Here is a 19849-nt window from a genome sequence, read left to right as displayed (position 1 = left end):
GACAGATAATTTCCTAATCCAAATGGTTGAAGCATATAAAACGAGCTCTTTTTTAATGGAAGCTTCCATGGGCACTCTAACTTTTACTTATTACACTCCAATTTTTTAAATTATTTATCACACTCTTTGAATGATACAAAGATTTGGCAGAAATAATGAACTCAACATTATTACCCTTGTTGAAATAATTTAAGAAGTTGTTTACAATTATGTTTAGGGTCATGTAAACTTTTAAACCTTAAAATATATAAATCTAGCAACAAAAAAAAAGAAAAAAAAAAGAGCAAGCTTCTCTTAGCACTCCAACTTTTACTCACTTGTTTTCTTCATTTTTAATTGGGATGTAATAAGTAAAAGTTGGGGTGCTAATAGCAATTCTATTTTTTATTCTTTGTTTTCTTTTTTTTAATACTAAAATTGACCTAGTTTGAAAGTCTACTTCTGTTCCATGTGAGTATAAGTTGGAAGGACCAGCTTGCCTCTTCCATCATTCTTCTGATCTCTTTCTTTCTCTCTTGCAGACCTAAAGAGAACATTTGGAAGAAAAATGGGTTTTATCCCCAACATGAACAGATCCATTTTCAAGCTCTCCAGTTTCACCATTTTGCTTCTTTTTTTATTTTCTTGCTTCACTGTTACTTCAACAAGTTGGGTACCAACATCACTTACATTTTCTTTCTTTCTTTCTTTCTATATACTTTTTTTCAACCCACATTTTGATTTTCTTGGACTTGTTTTCTTGTTTATGTTAATGAGCTTTGTTTGGATAGTAGATATTTATCTCTTTTTTCATACATTTTGCATTTTGAGGTGTGGTTGATTGTAAGTGAATGTTGTGGTGATATTTGAAAGATTTGGAAGCTGGATTCAGTAGAATTTAAAAAAAAAATAAAAAATGAAGATATAGTTTTTCTCATTTGTCTACAAATTTGTTTGTGTTTAGCTCTTTTTTTATGTTTATGTTACAGAGTTTTCATGGATTTAGAGTACTTTGAGAAATGGGTAATGGAAATATGAGAAGATTATGGGAATTTGAGTTATATCTCTTATAGCAATTTTATAATTTAACTTGATTTGTCACATTAAATGAAAAATAAAGTGTCTAATTTTTTACCCTGATTCACAATTTTATTTCTCTTAAATCATATAAATAGGAAACCATGCACAGTTTTATATTTCATCTGTGTGAGCTTTACATCCAAATTCAGTGACCATGATCACATTTTCATCTTTTTTTTCCCTTTTTTATTTTATTTTAATGGGTTTGGGTTGAAAACCAAATATTTGAGTCCTTTCTTCATGTATTCATACAGGATGAATTATTAGTTTTATATTTCCTTTTGCCACTGTTTCTGTTTTGAAATCATGTTTTTGGTTGTAAACCACAAATAAATTTTCTCTGTTGCATATTTCATATTAGTTTGGAATTTTTTCTTTTTCTTTTTTGGTTATAAATTTTAGTTGTATTTTCACCTTCACTCTTTGAGAGATTTATAGTCGATTCGCCAGTTGTGATCTCTAAATCATGAAAGAGAAGTTTTTGTAATAAAAAATAAAAAATGGGTTCAAGAAGAGAGGAATTATTTCTATTTCTATTTGTATTTATATTAGAGTTATGATATGTGGATTTCTTATGTTAGAAAATAGAGAAGAATGTTTTATGTTATTGATTCGGGTTCTAGGAACCTAATTTGTGGATAAAGGAGGATTAATATTACATAGAACTCGGGCCTTTCGTAAGATTAAGATAATTAATTATATTTATAACGTAATGTTCTGATGATTTAAGTGTCATTTTTCAGAGGCCTACGACGGTCATGATCCAACTGGAAATATCACAATCATATGGGATGTCATGTCCTGGACACCGGATGGCTATGTTGTAAGTATATAGCACAAGAGGGACTAATAGTAAACTATTTGTTCCTTGTGACTATCATTCTTATGTTTGAACTTTGAATTATCCTTCAAGATTGCACAAAATGTCATGTTAGCCATATAACATACCTACCAAGTAAGAGAGAAATAAAAGTGTGGGTTCGATGCTAAATTTATGTGTTAAGCTGATGAACCAATGACATGATGCCATGTGTATTGAAAAATTACTAAAATAAGGCAGTTAAACTGTTTCAAAATTTTGTCCTGAGATTTTCTCTCTACCAAGCAATCACACTTGCTCATTTAATACACATGGCACGATGCCATTGGTTCATCGGCTTAGCACATAAATTTCTAAACAACAAATCTTTTTTCATGTTTTCTTAGGATATATATTTCTCTTTTTTGGTGAAAGGGTGTAGTCTGGAACTGCGAGTTTTCTCTTCATAGTGGAATTGGTGTGATCCATGGACGTACCTCAATCTTGAGGGAACCACATAAAATCTCTATGTGATTTGGATTTATTTATTTTTTCGGTTCGTTTCTTGGTTCAATTGCTTCTGTGTTTTCTTAGCATCCGAGTTATTCAATATTGTGGAATTTGATTTGCACCTCCCTGCATTGTCTAAATTGTCTCTCTGATTGAAATCCTGCAGAGTGTTGTTACGATGCATAACTTCCAGAAACATCGTCACATTCAAGCACCGGGATGGACACTAGGATGGACATGGGCTAAAAGGGAAGTAATATGGGGCATGATGGGAAGTCAAACCACAAAACAAGGGGATTGTTCGAGATTCAAAGGGAACATCCCACATTCTTGTGAGAAGAAACCAATAGTCGTGGACTTGTTACCTGGAACTCCGTACAATCAACAGATTGCAAATTGTTGCAAAGGAGGAGTACTCAAGTCATGGGACACAAGTGCATTCCAACTTAGTGTGGGAATTGCAGGAACTAACAACTCGACTGTCAAATTGCCAATGAACTTCACGTTGAGCGCACCGAGGTCTAAATACATATGTGGACCTGCGAAGATTGTGAGGCCAACCAAATTTGTAACGCCGGATGGAAGGAGAGTGACCCAAGCTATGAGTAAGTTTCTTGCATGATGTTCTTGATTCTTTAATAATTTGATCAAAATATGGTTCTAACAATTTTCAGTTTATAAAGTTGGTGTCATCTATGATTTAAAAAAAACAAAAAAGTTGAAATAGGCACCATTACATGCCTTTTTCCTCTATATAAACATCTCTTTATACATAAATTGAATTAGAACTACCTTAGTATGCAAGTATTTCCAGGAAAATAAAACAAAAAATAAATCAAGGTCAGTTAGATTGAATTGTTTCACAATGTTTCTGACTAACGGGTATGCCATGGATTTTTCCTCCAAAATTGGTGATTTTTTTTTCTTTATAATTAACATTTTTTTGACTTGATTGGGGGGGGAAGGTGAAAATACAGAGAAAGATAGAAGTTTTGGTCAAGTTACATAACCAGATACGATTTTGAAATATTTACGGACTTGGATAAAGTTTACTGTCTTTGTAAAAACCTTTTTAGTGCATTTACCTTTGATTATCTCTTTGCTGTTTTTCAAATTTTGGCCATGTTATTTAAAAATAAAAAATCTAAAGGGTATACAGATAATTTCACTGCAAAAGTTTTTACATCGATCGTAAAATTTATCCTTATATGGATACGTAAATATTTCAAAATCTAATCTGATCATGTAGTTTGACCAAAACTTTTATATGACTGTAAAACATCCCCCCAAAAAGAAGAGTCAATAAGAAAGATAAGGAAGAGTTTTCTATGTATGTTGAATGTTGTGTTATCCACCTTCCCTCCCAAGTGTTACGTGCTCACGTATCATGCCCTAGTTCGACCCGTAACCCTCTTATATTCATAGTTGCACCTTCCCCATCATATCGTTTTTTTGGGATAAATGATTGTCAACTTGGTATTAGAGCGTTAGGTTCGTATACGTCGCGGGTTCGACTCTCCTCGAGGAAATTTTCCACCCTTATGGGTGAGGGGGAGTGTTGAGTGTTGTGTCATCTGCCTCCCCTTCAGGGTGTTACGTGTTCACGTATCATGCCCCAGTTCAACCTATAAACCTTTTAAATTGTAGAACATATTATGGATCCCATTAAGGATCTAAATCTTATGTTATCTCTCTCTTTCTTATTGCAGTGACATGGAAGGTTATTTGCACTTATTTTCAGCACTCATCTAAGAAGACTCTCACCTTATGATTTCGCTAGAAGAGAAAACCATCGTGCATAATAAAATTCGATTGTTGCCCTAAAAGAACTGAATCTTTCGAAGGCACGACACTTAATTGAGTCTAAGTTACAAAATGTAATGAAATGATATTGTCTCTTTGTTGTTCATTCTGAATGCCATGATGTGTTTGCAAGTACTGAGTTTTTATAATAAGTTGTTAATTGGGAGACTTTTTTGGGTTTGTCCAACTGCAGTATCCTCCTCCTTTAATAATTTGCTATGTTATGTCCCTATTTTGTAAAATTTAGAGAGTTACTATTGCCACACCAACTTTTATTAACGCCACACCAACTTTGCGCAATTCTTTGGTAATTTACATAGGCATTGGTGTGGCAATAGCAGCGCTAAAATTTTAGTAGCAATAAATACAACTCTTTCCTTGCTTAGGACTACCAAAACATATTCATGAAGTTTCCGTAAACATGTGCAACTAATGGCAAAATTCCCGTTTTGGTGCATTGTTCATTTTAATTCCCAAAACATATTTTCGAGTGAGATCTTCACTTTTATAATTAACGATCTCACTAATAAATTACCAACGAGATTGTAGGAAATGTTAAAGTCAAATACCATTGATATTTTTAATGGCAAGATCATTGGTAACTTTTAAGTATAACACACCAATTTATATGTGAATGACTGTTATCCAGTGTAAAAGGATTGGTGTGTGTTGTAAGTAAGAGTTGGTGTGCCAATATAATCTCTTTAAAAGAAATTGATACTTTTTAAATTCATTGCCTTCAATCTTTAAGATAATTTTTTTTTACCCAATGACCTTCAAGTTTGTCTTCAACCTTCCCCAAAATCCTATCTTGTGTATCGAGATTCAATCGTTCAAGAAGATAGTATTTTAGAAGATTAATGCTAGAGTGACCTCAGTGGGGGACATCTTAACTTGGTGGCGGGTGCATACTCGTAAATGTGTTTTCTCCAAGATATAAGTAAAACACAGCTATGGACATGTACACGCTACCACATTAAGGTATTTTCGCTGATGTCACTCCAACACAACTCATTTTAAAATTGCAATGCATATATATATATATATATTGGAGTGACCTCAATGAGGGACATCTTGACATGGTGGCGCGCACATGCCCATAGATGCATTTTCTCTGAGATATGAGTAAAATGCATCTACAAACATTCGTGCGCCACCATGTCAAGGTGTCCCCCGTTGAGGTAGCATAACTCTTTTTTTAATTTTTTATTATTATCATTAGGGTTGAAACTTTTAAGTCATTTTATTTTATAAGCTCATGGAAGGCCAAAGTCAAAGGTTATGTCATCAATTAATCAAAAGTGTAAGGATACCTTAAATTCTCGAAGATATAGTAGGGATTCTTAAAAATTACCCAACCTAAAATAAATGGTGTGGCTATATGATGTATAATAATTTTTTTCATGGTGAGATTTTAAAATTTTGACAAATTTTTTATAAAATAACCCTTACTTTTTATTTTATTTTTTCCAAAGTTAATAAGGATTGTTGGGCCACGGATAATCACATTGGCAATCCAACATCACAGGCCTCTAGATTTCATTGAAAAATTAAGATTAAAATGAGTTGCGGACAATTTGAGATGGGAGACAAGTTTTATTTAGAGAGTTACTATTGGCACCCCAACTTTTACTTATTACACCTCAATTTCTTAAATTATTTAACACACTCCTGTTAAAGATTAAAACACACCATTTAGACAGTACAAACGTTTGGCTTAAATTATTATCTGAACATTGCACAACATTATAGCATTTGTTCAAACAATTTCCATAGATGTTTACAATTATGATTAGGCTCATGTAAAATATTAAACCCAAAAAATAAAATAAAATGAGAGAGAACTTCTATTGGCACCCCAACTTTTACTTATTCTCAATCATTTACTCTCTTTTTTTCATTATATTTAATAGGTATGTAACAAGTAAAAGTTGGAGTGTCAATAGCAGCTCTCTTTATTTTTTATTATTACTAAAATATTGAAATTCTTGAAAACATCTCCAATGCTTGGAATGGAGAAATTAATGATAACTAATTCATGTTCATCATTAAAAAAAAAACACCAAAGAAGGCTACAGTTGTTATTTACAGTAAATAATGCTACATTTGAATCCAGTTGTTCATAAAAATAAAATGTTGACTCTTTGTAGTAAAAAATAAAAAATAAAAAATATTGGATTGGTTTTGAATTGAAGTCAACTTCCCATGTGAGTGAGTCTGTAAAGCTGGAACCACCACCTCTTCTCTCTTCTTAGTCTTCCACTCTCTTTTATAGGTTGCATTTCTCAAGCTCTCATCATAGGAGAGAAAAAAAAAAAAAAAGAGCAAATTAATCTGCAACAAAAGATGAGTTTTATCTCCTACATGAGCAGATCCATTTCTGAGCTCATCAGTTTCACAATTTTGTTTGTGTTGTTATTGTCCTGCTTCAGTATTACTTCAACAGGTTGAGTTCTAAGATTACATTTTTGCTGTTTTCACCCCCACATTTTAATATTCTTGGAGTTCTTTTTTTTTTTTTTTTTAATTATGTTAATGGGTTTTGATTTTTGTATAATCTGATACATTTGATTCTTCAAATATGTGAGTTTTGAAGTATTTATGATAATTAAAAATGAGAAAACTAGTTCTATATTAGTCCCTCCCCCACTCTCCAATTTTGTAAGATTAAAAGATTATTATTCTATTTATAATATAGAGTTCTGATGGTTTTAACTGTTGTTTTTCAGAAGCCTACGACGTACATAATCCAAAAGAAAATATCACAATCAAATGGGATGTCATGGCTTGGACGCCGGATGGCTATGTTGTAAGTATATATATCGATGGAGTAATACTAAACTATATGTCCTTTGTCACAATCTATCTTTTGAAATTCTTGTTCAAGATTGTACAAAATGCGATGTTGGTCATCTGACATACCTACCCAAGTAAGAGTAAGATGAGCCAACAAAAGTGCGGGTTCGATACTATTTGAAATTCAATTTAAGTTATTCTGAGTTTATAGGATACATTGAGCTGTTATTATGGCCTACAAGTTTTTAATTAACAACACGCCGTACCCCTTAAACAGGACATGGTTATGGGTTTGAGTCAATTGGGTAAGTCTACTCAATTTTGTTCACAAACAATGATTCCTACAATGGCTCTCTACATGTGACAAGATCATGTCCTCTTTACTTTGAGTAATTTATTATTCTGAAATTTGAAATTGGGCAGGCTGTTGTTACGATGTACAACTTCCAGAAACATCGTCACATTCAAACACCGGGATGGAAACTAGGATGGACATGGGCTAATAAGGAAGTAATATGGGGCATGTTGGGAAGCCAAACCACAAAACAAGGGGATTGTTCGAGGTTCAAAGGGAACATCCCACATTGTTGTGAGAAGAAACCAACAGTCGTGGACTTGTTGCCCGGAGTTCCGTACAATCAACAGATTGCAAATTGTTGCAAAGGAGGAGTACTCAAGTCGTGGGACGCAAGTTCATTCCAACTTAGTGTGGGTGCTGCAGGAACTACCAACACAACTGTCAAAATGCCAAAGAACTTCACGTTGAGTGCACCGGGGTCTAGATACATATGTGGACCTGCGAAGATTGTGAAACCAACTAGATTTGTAACACAGGATGGAAGGAGTGTGACCCAAGCTTTGAGTAAGTTTCTTGTTAAAGTTCTTGATTCCTTAGTGTTACTTGATCCTAATAATTTGGAAAAATCCAGCTCCATAAAATTTATCCCCAATAGAAAGAAAGGCAAAAAGGCACCATAAGAAGCTTTCCCCAGCCTCCTTTTATTAACATCTCAGTATGCATAAATTGAAGTAGAACTATCTAAGTGTGTAAGTACTTCTAGGAAAATAAAACAAAAAGTTTGAACCAAAATCAGTTGGCTTGAACTCTTTCACAAAGTTCATGATGACTAGTGGGTATGTATGCCATGGATTTCTCCTTAAAAGTGATGGTTTGTTTTCTTTATAACCAACATGTTTTCAACCTAAAAAGGGGCAGGCGGGGAGGGGGGTCACATGGAAAATGACATTTTTTGTTGTTGGATTGCTCATTTTCCACCACCGTCTCAAAATCCACTCTTTGTTGGATTTCATTTTTCCACCTAAACCCGTGGAAAACATGAAATTCAGACTCATGAATGTCTCAATCTGTTGAGTGTATATTTTCCTCCACTCTCGGGTGTGTCATACCCAAGTTAAGCCCCGTGACCCTCTTATATTCATAGTTCTCCCCCTCTCCAACTGATTGATCTTTTGGAGTAGTTGGTTGGTTAACATGATATCAAAGCGTTAGGTTTGTATAGGTCACGGGTTCGATTCTTTCAACTCTTATGGGTGCGGAGTGCTGAGTGTATATTTTCCTCTACTCTCAGGTTTTTCAGACCCCAGTTAAGCCCACGACCCTCTTATATTTACAGTTCTCCCCCTCTCCAACAAATTGGTCTTTTGGAATAGTTGGTTGGTAAACACTTAATACAATCTCTCTTCTTCCTCGTCTTCTTCTTATTGTCAATCTATTAATGTTCTTTTCTTTCTTTTTATCTCATATAAATTATTTGCATCATTGACATACTTAGAAACAATTATAGAGCATATTATGGATACTAGTAAGGATTTGTAGTTTTACCTTACATGTCTCTCTATCTTATTGCAGTGACATGGAAGGTTATTTGCACTTATTTTCAACACCACTCTCAGAAGACTCTTACTTCTGATTATCCTTCACAAGAAAACCATCATGCATAATAAAATCGGATCATTGCCCTGGAAGAACGACAAACGCGAAACTTAAGTATGAGTTACAAAGTTTATTGCAATAATAAGATCCTTTTGTTGTTAAATTCCGATTTCCATGAAGTATTGGTATCCTCCTTTAATAATTTGCTATGGTATGCTCCTATAATTTATCATTTTTTTTCTTTTATAAATAAATACAATCTTTTCTTAGTTTACTAAGAAACCGAAAAAAATAAAAATAAAATAAAAATAGCCCTACAAATTTTTGACGTTTATGATGTGTTGATCTATATGAGCACTTCGCATAGCTTCGTATGTCAATCTCAAATTGTATTTGACCTAAAAGCGCCAAACTTTACTATAGAACCTAAATTTTGACATTAAAATCCTATAACTCTCACTTTTATACCATATGAACGAGGGCGTCCGATGGGCATGTGGCACATGTAAAGATATCTAATAAAATGCTAATCACTCTCATAGCTAAATTGTAATAATAACTTTCTAGTCTGTCTTATATGATTGACAGTGATGAATAATTTTAGAGTCGCGGTATTCTGACACAAAAATTTTCACTTGGTCTGTACTCAGTCGACATGGCAAGTGCACTGAGCCATAGATCTTTTCTTCAGGATACACAAGGAAAAAGATCTACGATTATGTGCACTACTTACCACGTCGATCGAGTACAGACCGAGTGAAAATATTTGAATATGATTATCATTAGGCATATTTGTATCCTTGCAATTCTTCACAATCAAGACGAGATAAGTTGATACACAACTGATAATAGTCCCTACGTTCCTCTTATGGATACCATTTAACTTTTAATTTAAAATGTTAAATGGATGCCTAATAATTGTATTGCAATTACTCTATTATTAATTATAATAATTTATTTGAAGGTAATATGTGATTTTTGAATTAAAAATGAATTTATATTTTATGTTCTCGAAAAATACTAAAGGCAAGTTTGGATTTCTTATGGCCTTCTGCTTCGAAGTATAGTAGAAACAATAGTGTAGGAGGTATTTTCAAAAAACAATTTATTTCGAGACTTTGGTAATTATTAGGGGTGAAACTTGGTTTGGTTAGAGGTCAAATTGGAACTGAACCGATTCCACTAAATAAGAATTAGAACCGAATCAAACCAAATTCCATTGGAATCAAATTGAACTAAAGTCAATTTGATTTGGTTCGGTTTTATGGATTGCTAATATTCTATAAATTGTAAGTTACAATTTTTAATGAAAAAACAAACATAAAATTTCATATAATAAATCACTAATCTATCAGTAAAAAATCATTAGTTTGTCCATAAAAGATCATTAATCTATATCGTAACTCCTAAAAAAAATCATAATAATTATTATATACATATATATTTATTTATTGCATAAGGGTTCGGTTCTATACAAGCTTGTTGATCTGAGAATCAAATCAAATTGATCAGTTCTCCATTTTGAAGGGTATTTTCATCTCAAAATGGTATAACTTTTCTTTATATTAGATTATTACAAATGTTTAAAGTAGGGATGGCAACGGCTGAGTTTAGCTTAACCCGACCTAATTAATATTCTTAACTCCAAACCTAACTCGGGTCAAAATATTTTAACCCATCCCCGCCCCTAATGGTATTTCTAAACCCGATCGTGCCCCACTCTTTAAAACAATTTTTTACGTTTTTCTTAATCAAATTGAAAAAGCTCAAATTTTTTAATCAAAGTAAATCCACTAAGATTTTAGAAGATGCACATCTAGAATTTTCTAAACCCTAATCCTGCCCCAAGTTTTTACTCATATCTCAAGGAAACACATCTATGACATCACATCAATGCAGTGAAAATCACATTGAAAAACAAAGTCCCCCAAGGATTTTCCATTTAAGAAATATCACATTGTTGATTTCTTGATTCTTTTTCTGTTGCATTAGCCTTTAAAATTAAAAGACAACTTTACCCTTATAGTTTTATAACTTTTGCCCTTATATATATATTAGAGCTGTTATTGCCACACCAACTTTTACTAATGCCACACCAATTCATATGTAATTCTGCACACAGTTGGTGTGGCATTAGTAAAAAAATTATATATATATATATATATAAAGAAGATGGACCAAAAAACGAAAAAAAAAAAAAAAAACTTTTAATAAAGAGTGACGATGACGATCCAATACGGTGTCTATGATTGGAATATAAGAAGCGAGGTGTTTCAATCTCCAATTAAAGCGTTCCACGTAGACATAGTTCCTATAAAATAGAAACGGCATCTTACTGGATCCTGATTCCTGAGTCTACATCGAACTATCATACGTTAACGGTTAACCAAGTGAAACGAAATATATATATTTGTTCAGCTAAAGTTGTTACCAATCATTGATTGACACTTGGCGTTTGTTATGGTGTGCAATAAACACCAGACACGTGTCAGTTATGAGCTGGCTCAATACTGTCACCCTTATTAAACTTGGGTAAGAGTCCAAATCAAAAGATTAGGTGGGTTTAAAAAAAAAAAAAATATAAAATATAAAACTACAAGAGATTTTGAAGACGTGGACTGATATATGTACACATATAATAAATTACCTGCCAAGACTTTTAAAACATGGGCAACTCTTAATGCATCTCTTATACAAGGTAGATGTTTGTATAAGCTATTGGCTGTCAATGGATTGGGTTGGGTTAATCTGGGATCTATTCGATTAGGATTCGATTGGGGTTAATATATCTGAACAAACTTATAATATAAATTACATAATTTAACATATTTCTCGGATATTAATCCTATCTTATGAGGACATGGTTGTTCTAGAACTAATCTGATAGATTATCAATTCATTTGGACTCTTACCCAAATCTCCGATCTACAACCAAAGTTATCAGATCAAAGTCGATGGTATTTTGGGTCTGATTCGATCGATTGACAAGCCTAAAGTTCTTTGGATCGTTGGATTCTTTGACTTATTTCTATATCTTTCCCTAAAAGAAACAATAATTAAAGCATCATATCTTAATCATGTTAAATTAAGATCAATCATAATTCAAGTAAACAATGAGTAATATATCTCAAAGAAGGCACAAGTCAAGGGTATGTAATCACTTTGAAAACAAAGAAGATATTTCTAATTTTTGTAAATTTAGAGGGGCTCATCTAAAAATAATGAAGATGATGATGGTGATTTAGATTTGCTCCATTAATTCAAAACCATTGAAAATTTAACAAATTTGGCAATTTTTTTTTTTTTTTGTTGCAATATTTTCTATTTTTGTAGTTTTTAGTTACTTAGATGGGTCTGCTATTGGCACTCCAATTTTTACTTATTACTCCCCAATTAAAAATAAAGAAAATAAATGAAGGATTGAAAAAAAAAAAAAATTGGGATGCCAATAGAAGTTCTCATTTTTTTTGTTGGTTAAATTTCTATTTTTTGAATTTAAGATTTTATATGAGTCTAATCACAATTGTAAAAACATACTAAATTTTCTTGAATGAGTGTTATAATGTTGAGTCGTGATTTTCTGACGCCCCCTCTAACACATGTTCTCTGACGTGGTATAAGTTAGAATCATAGATTTTTCTTTCGGGATACACAATTATACATCTTCATAAATATATATAATTGTGTATCCCAAGGAAATATAACCTATGACTCTAACACATATCACATAGAGGGATGTGTGTCAAAGGGAGGCATTAGAAAATTATTATTTTATAATATTTTGTAATGATGAGCTTATAATGTGAGTGCAACCTTTTTAATGTTTGAAGATTGTGTTTTACTCTTTAAGCGGATGTGATAAATAATTTAAAATGTTGAGGTGGAATAAGTAAAAGTTAGAGTGTCAATAACAGTTTAAAAAAAATAGGGTTCAAAATAAATTTTTACGAATTTGGGAGGTGTGTCTAATATTCTACATTGATGAGGGAGATAAAAACAAAAAAGTCATTCTAAGAAAACAATCTTTTTTTTCTCCACCGACATACAAGGAAGGCCCACAACTGTCGGCATGCATCATGTATTATTATTAGTTCAAGGTGTTACAGTTTTACCAAAATACCCTCATTTCATTTATAAAATTATTAAGATTACCCTTAATTAATTTTGCCTAATAGAGAGTATCAAAATCCACATTTTATAAAAAGGACATGCTAAAGATGCTTCTTTAGATACTCTTAACTGTTTACAACGAAAAATTAATATTTATTGAAAGAGTCGTAATATTTTGATTTGAAAATTTTCACTTGATCTGTACTGGTTGACATGATAAGGGCATAAAACCATAGATCTTTTACTTTGGGATACACAAGAAAAGATAAACAATTCTATACCCTTGCCATGTCAACTACGTAAAGATTGAATGTAAATTTTCAAGTCAAAAAATCATTAGAGTTATTGAAAATCATCATTAATTATTTTGAAGGTATTTATTTATTTTATAATATTCATGTCTACAGGAACGGAACTAGTAAGGAGCTGGTGAGAACAATTGCCCTCACAAAACTTTGAGACACTCCTATATTTTCAACTAATTGCATGTCCCATTTGTCCCCATTCCCTTACCACTCTCCTCATTTGCCCCCACACCTTCACCTCCCTCCAATCGTATTTTCTAGTACAAATAATTTCCTCACCATTCATGTTTTTCAACTATAAAACTAACCATAGTTTACCCTCACTATAAGAAAATCCTGACTCCACCCCTATATGTCTAACTAAAAAAAAAAAAAAATTGTCCATTATTTTTACTTCTAAAATTCTTATAAATATACATAATATGATATATTAAAAAAATACATCAATCAAAAATTTCGTGTGACATCTTTCTAAGTACTTTTTAATATTTCTATTTATTATTTTTATAATATACATAATAATTTCATTTATTACGAATGACATGGTCTAATTATGTGTTTGAAATTGGGTGGTTTCCTAATTTACTTTATCGCAATCAATAAGTGTTGGGGGGGTAATGGCCAAAACATCCCTCCAAAAAAATAGAGGACTTGAGTTCAAACTCACCTGTTGGCCACCCATAGAAATTTATCTTTGCTTATCTGGTATATGTGATTTTTGAGGTATTGTACGTATTCGAAGAATTTGGGTGAGATATGGTGTTCCAAGAGGACAGTTGCCAGCTTGTTACTCGGGTTTATAATTTTGGAACCCCATCATTAAAAAAAAATGCCAAAAGGGGTTAGTCCTATACCAAAAAGGGGTGTCCATATATTTTTTTTAATATATTATAAGTAAAATATTGAAATTCTGAGAGACACTTATAATTCAAGAAGTTAAATTATTAATAAATCAGGTTGAATTTGAAAAATAATAATAGAAGGATATAGCTGTTATTTAGCAGTCATAGTGTTATATTTGTAAATACATTTAATGCAATGGGCAAAAGGACAACTATTAACAATTTCCTGCACCAAATTGTTGGTGGAGCTCTTTTAAAAAAATAAAAAAATAAAAAAAATTGCACTGGTCTTAAGAGTATAATTCCATGTGATGAGTAGAGGCCAGAAATATCACCTTTTCTCTCCTCTCTTCTTTCTCTGTAGCAGATCTCAAGCTCTGAAAGAAGAGAAATAGCAAAATCAAGAGCTGATCTGCAACAAAAGGAATATGGGTTTTATCTCCAACATGAACAGATCCATTTCTAAGCTCACCAATTTCACCATTTTGCTTCTGTTTTTATTTTGCTGCTTCAGTATTACTTCAACAGGTTGGGTTCAACAATCACTTTTTTTTTCCTGTTTTTCCTCCACATTTTAACATTCTTGGAGTTGTTTTCTTGTTTATGTTAATGGGCTTTGGTTGGGTAGCAAATATTTATCTCTTTTTTCTTGAATTTTGTATTTTGAGGTGTGGGTCATTGGAAGTGGATTTGTGGTGATGTTTGAAAGATTTGGAAGGTGGATTCACTGGAATTTGAATATTTGAGAAATGGTTTCTCTTATTTGTCTACAATTTGGTTTTGTATTTTTTTTAAGGCTCTTTTTCATGTTTATGTTACAGGGATTTCATTAAGTCCTGAGATTTAGTTCTCTTTTAATGGATTTAGAGTGCTCTTAGAAATGGGTTATGGAAATATGAGAAGATTATGAGAATTAAAGTTATATCTCTTGTAGAAATCTATAATTTAACTTGATTTGTCATATTAAATGAAAAACAGTTAAAAAGTAAAGAGTGTAGTTTGTGTACCAGATTTAGCATTTGGTTTCTCTCAATCTTAGAAATAGGAAAATGTGCATAATTTTATACTTAATCTTTGCAAGCTTACTTCGAAATTCAGTGCCCATGATCACATTTTTATCTTTTTTTTCCCCTTCTTTTTAAATTTATTTCAATGGGTTTGGGTTGAAAACCAAAGATTTGGATGATTTCTTCATGGTTTCAGAACATTGGGATTTAATAGAGTTATACAGGATGAATTATTAGTTTTCTATTTCCTTTTGCCTATGTTTCTGGTTTGTAATCATGTTTGTGCCCATGAATTTTGGTTGTAAATTACAGTAAATATTCTTTGTTGCATTGTTCATATTGGTTTGGATTTTTTTTAAAAATTAATTGTATTTTCACCTTCACTCTTAAGAGATTTATCATTTGGGTTAATTGAATGGTGTGAATATTTAGAATATAGCTCTAGCTGCCGTGAGTAGAAAATGAAATAGTAATAAGAGAAGAAATATTTCATGAATTTGGATTTTAGGAACCCAATCTGAGGAGAAAAAGAGGAACTAATATAGAACTTGTGCTTTTCATAAGATTAAGACCATTATTTCTATTTATAATATAGTGTTTATGTTTTAATTGTTGTTTTTCAGAAGCCTACGATGCACTTGATCCAAATGGAAATATCACAATCAAATGGGACATCATGAGTTGGACGCCGGATGGCTATGTTGTAAGTATATCACTTGAGGGAGTAATAGTAAACTATTTGTCCTTTGTGACAATCTATCTTATGTTGAACTTTGAATTCATTATGTTTACGCCTTGTATTCTTTTACCCCTAATTTCTTGGGTACCTTTTTCACTAATTTTGTAATTATCTATCCTAAAGATGATAATAATATTTTGGGAAAAAATTGAGTTGGTTACAAATTGGGTAATTAAATGGAGAGTTGGTTTTGGTTATAGATTTAGATAACCAAGGGAGAATTGGTTTCGGATTGGGAAACTCAAGTATATATAAGTAAGGTTGTAATCATTCTCATATAGTGGAAACTTCTAAACTCTCACCCTGGATGTAGGCATTGCTGAACCATGTAAATCTCTTGTTTTTCTTCATTATGTAAAGAATTCTTGGTCAAGATTCTACAAAATGTCACGTTGGCCATATGAAATAACTGCCCAAGTAAGAGAAAAATGAAAGACGGGGGGGGGAGTAAATCTATACTTAGCTTAACATGAGTAAACGAAAAAGTCCAAGTTCGATGCTGTTCAAAATTCAATTAAGTTATTCTTAGTTTATAGGATATACTAAGCTATTTTTTGAGGTCTTTAAATATTTAATCAAGGTTGCAAAATATGCTAGTTGAGTTTTTTTTTTTTTTTTTTTCAAATGCTCGATCTCATTTTTCAAATGCACTTTAACATTTTTAATGCATAGAATCAATTAAAATAGCAATAAAATGAATATTTTGAGTTTGTCATCCAAATATATGGCTACTTAGATATTTCAAGTGTTAGATATGGTTGTTGAAACTGGGAAAAGAAAAAAGAGTCATGGTTGTTGATTTTTATGAACCCTGTCAAGCACTTCATATAATAGATTCAGTTTTTTGAGTTTTTCCAGGTTCAGTGAAAAATTTGAAAACAGAATTACCCCTGTAAACATGAAATGGTCATGAATTAAGTTGAGTCAATTGGGAAAATCTACTCAATTGTGTTTACAAACAATGATTCATAAAATGGATCTCTGCAAATGCCAAGATCATGTCCTCTTTACTTGAGTTATATATTATTCTTGAATTTGATTTGCACCTAACTCATCCATCTTCTGATTGAAATCGGACAGGCTGTTGTTACAATGTACAACTTCCAGCAATATCGTCACATTCAAGCACCAGGATGGACCTTGGGATGGACATGGGCCAAAAAGGAGGTGATATGGGGCATGATGGGGGCCCAAACCACAGAGCAGGGCGATTGTTCGAGATACAAAGGAAACATCCCACATTGTTGTAAGAAGGATCCAACAGTCGTGGATTTATTACCCGGAACTCCGTACAATCAACAGATTGCAAATTGTTGCAAAGGAGGAGTAATCAATTCGTGGGCCCAGGATTCTGGCAATGCAGCAAGCTCATTCCAAGTTAGTGTGGGTGCTGCAGGAACTACTAACAAGACTGTCAAAGTGCCAAAGAACTTCACGTTGAGAGCACCGGGGCCTGGATACACATGTGGACCTGCAAAGATTGTGAAATCAAGTAAATTTATAACAGCAGATCAAAGGAGAGTGACCCAAGCTTTGAGTAAGTTCTTGATTCCTTGGTAATCTGATCAGAATATGGTCCTAACAATTTGTTGTTTATAAAGGCATGGGCTTAGAGTCTTAAACTCATAGGTCAGTTGGTTTGACACATTGCAAAGAAACTTTGAGGTCATGGCCTCACAGGTTCAAGTCCAGCTTACAAATTAAAAAAGGAAGAAAAAAAATTACAACCCCCCCCCCCAAAAAAAAAAAAAAACACACACACACACACAAAAAGAACGGAAAATGGTGCCAAAACGTGCCTGTTCTTTTAGCATATTATACTGAATGATAACTATTTATTTATTATGTATATAAACATTTTTGTATACATAAATTGAATTAGAACTATCTTAGTAAGCGAGTACTTTGAGGAAAATGAAACAAAAAAATAAACCAGTCAATTAGCTTGAACTGTTTCACAGAGTTTCTGACTAGTGGGAATGCTATGGATTTTCCCTCCAAAAATGTTGGTTTATTTACAATTAACGTGTTTTTAACTTAAAAAGGGGAAAAAGTTAGAAGGAAAGGTAAGGAAGGTTTTCTATGTACAAATGGGTCCTCTTGTTTGGATCCAACTATTCAGTCATCAAAACTTAAAGATCAAAAGTCTTAACTTGTTATGGTTGGGACTAATTATTGTATCCTTAATTTACCGAGAGACAATTGTAAAGCATATTATGGATACCATCAAGGATCTGGATTTTACCTTACATCTCTCTCTTGCTGCAGTGACTTGGAATGTTACTTGCACTTATTCTCAATTCCTCTCTCAGAAGACTCCTACGTGCTGTGTGTCGCTCTCCTCCTTCTATAATGACACAATCGTCCCCTGCCCTACTTGTACCTGTGGCTGCCAGAATAATATAACTCAGCCGGGTAGCTGTGTAGAGTAAGTTATCTTATAAAATTCTTTGTCTTTAATATATATATGTATAATTGTTTATGTCAAACTTCATATTGGGTTTGGAGATGATGTGTTTGATCTTTCTTTCGGGTTTTTTTTACAGAGGAGACTCGCCGTATTTAGCTTCGGCTATTACAGGTTCTGGTAAAGATAGCTTTACGCCACTAGTCCAGTGTACCAGTCATATGTGCCCAATCCGGGTTCATTGGCATGTGAAGCTCAACTACAAAGATTACTGGCGGGTGAAGATCTCAATTACAAATTTCAATTACAGGATGAACTACACTCAATGGAACTTAGTTGTCCAACACCCAAATTTGGATAATCTCACAAAGATCTTCAGCTTCAATTACAAGTCGTTAACTCCTTACGCCTCCATAAGTAAGTTCTATCTTAATCTTTTATATGCCCCTTCTCTTTCCATTATAATAGTATTAGGTTGTAATAGATGGTAAGTATGCTTGTAGGATGGAATTGCAGAAAACCTCTATTCAAATTTTGTGTCTTTGGGTTGTTTCTAAGCATTCAAAAATGGTTAGTTTTTGTGTAAATGTCTTGTATACCGTTGGGGGTACGTTGAGCTGCGGGGGTCCAGGGGGCAGCGTGCCCCTTCCTTGGGGGGGGGGGGGGGGGGAGGAAATAGGCATGTTTTATCTACTCTTGTTTTTGCTAGAGATCTCTAGGACTGTAAAAAGGCAAAAGAAGTTAGTGATTGGATTTTTTTTTTATCTGATCTGTGGATGTAGGCACACTGCAGAACCACGTAAATCCTTGTGTTTTGTGTGCGATTGTCTGTTCTCTTTGTTGCTTCATTTTTTTTTTCACATTAGTAACATAATATTCTTCTGGATTTTGAATTTGATGTCTCAGATGATACAGCCATGCTATGGGGTGTCAAATTCTACAATGATTTGCTCATGCAAGCTGGCCCTTTTGGGAATGCACAATCAGAGCTACTCTTTCGAAAGGATAAGGAAACTTTCACTTTCGATAAGGGATGGGCTTTCCCACGTCGGATTTATTTCAATGGTGATAATTGCGTCATGCCATCTCCAGACGAATATCCTTGGTTACCAAATTCTAGTCCGGACTCGATTATCTCCTTACTTCGTCCAATCATTACTTTCTTGACATCGTTGGCATTCTTATTGGCTTATGCCTAATAAAATATATGATGGGCGTGTTATGGGTCATTCAGAAATTTCCAACTCGATTAGATCATTCAAAGCTTATGGAAAGTGAATCAGTTGATTTGCATGTATCGAGGCCTTGATTCTGTCAATAGAAGTGGGTTCAGGTGTGGTGCAATCTTTTGCGACAAGATTTCATTTTCTGCCCATGTATGAAATGAATTCATTTCCATTTTGTCGACCTTTAGTTGTTGTATTGTATTTTGATTTTATATAATTTATGCTTTCTTGTAAGAGTTCCACGTGACACATTGTTCTTTCAATACCTATTCACAAGGAAATTAGAGCTTTGTTTATGATATTGATCTTGGAACTATAATCCACTCTTATTTTCGTGTCATGTATGGATTCT

The 19849-nt window shown here is 33.0% G+C and overlaps 3 protein-coding genes across 3 annotated transcripts; all 3 read left to right on the top strand.

Annotated features, from left to right (window-relative positions):
• Positions 1-451: 451 nt before the first annotated feature.
• Positions 452-4363, top strand: LOC147394646 (protein COBRA-like). The gene is made up of 4 exons (XM_086454611.1): positions 452-647; positions 1803-1882; positions 2535-2973; positions 4078-4363. Exons 1-4 carry the CDS (start codon positions 548-550, stop codon positions 4137-4139), a joined length of 681 nt encoding a protein of 226 aa, XP_086310737.1. The 5' UTR covers positions 452-547; the 3' UTR covers positions 4140-4363.
• Positions 4364-6445: 2082 nt separating this feature from the next.
• LOC147394645 (protein COBRA-like) lies at positions 6446-9101 on the top strand. The gene is made up of 4 exons (XM_086454610.1): positions 6446-6617; positions 6901-6980; positions 7391-7829; positions 8838-9101. The coding sequence occupies exons 1-4, from the start codon at positions 6518-6520 to the stop codon at positions 8927-8929; spliced, it is 711 nt and encodes a 236-aa protein (XP_086310736.1). The 5' UTR covers positions 6446-6517; the 3' UTR covers positions 8930-9101.
• A 5309-nt stretch (positions 9102-14410) lies between these two features.
• LOC147394644 (COBRA-like protein 1) lies at positions 14411-19796 on the top strand. Its single transcript, XM_086454609.1, has 6 exons — positions 14411-14646; positions 15749-15828; positions 16945-17401; positions 18133-18292; positions 18411-18688; positions 19178-19796. The coding sequence occupies exons 1-6, from the start codon at positions 14547-14549 to the stop codon at positions 19468-19470; spliced, it is 1368 nt and encodes a 455-aa protein (XP_086310735.1). The 5' UTR covers positions 14411-14546; the 3' UTR covers positions 19471-19796.
• Positions 19797-19849: the final 53 nt, after the last annotated feature.

The sequence above is a fragment of the Akebia trifoliata genome, chromosome 9, assembly GCF_017979445.1.
Source record: "Akebia trifoliata isolate Shusen 1 chromosome 9, ASM1797944v1, whole genome shotgun sequence".
Lineage (NCBI taxonomy): Eukaryota > Viridiplantae > Streptophyta > Magnoliopsida > Ranunculales > Lardizabalaceae > Akebia > Akebia trifoliata.
Note: the sequence above shows the minus strand (reverse complement) of the source record. Positions and strands in the feature narration are given on the sequence as shown.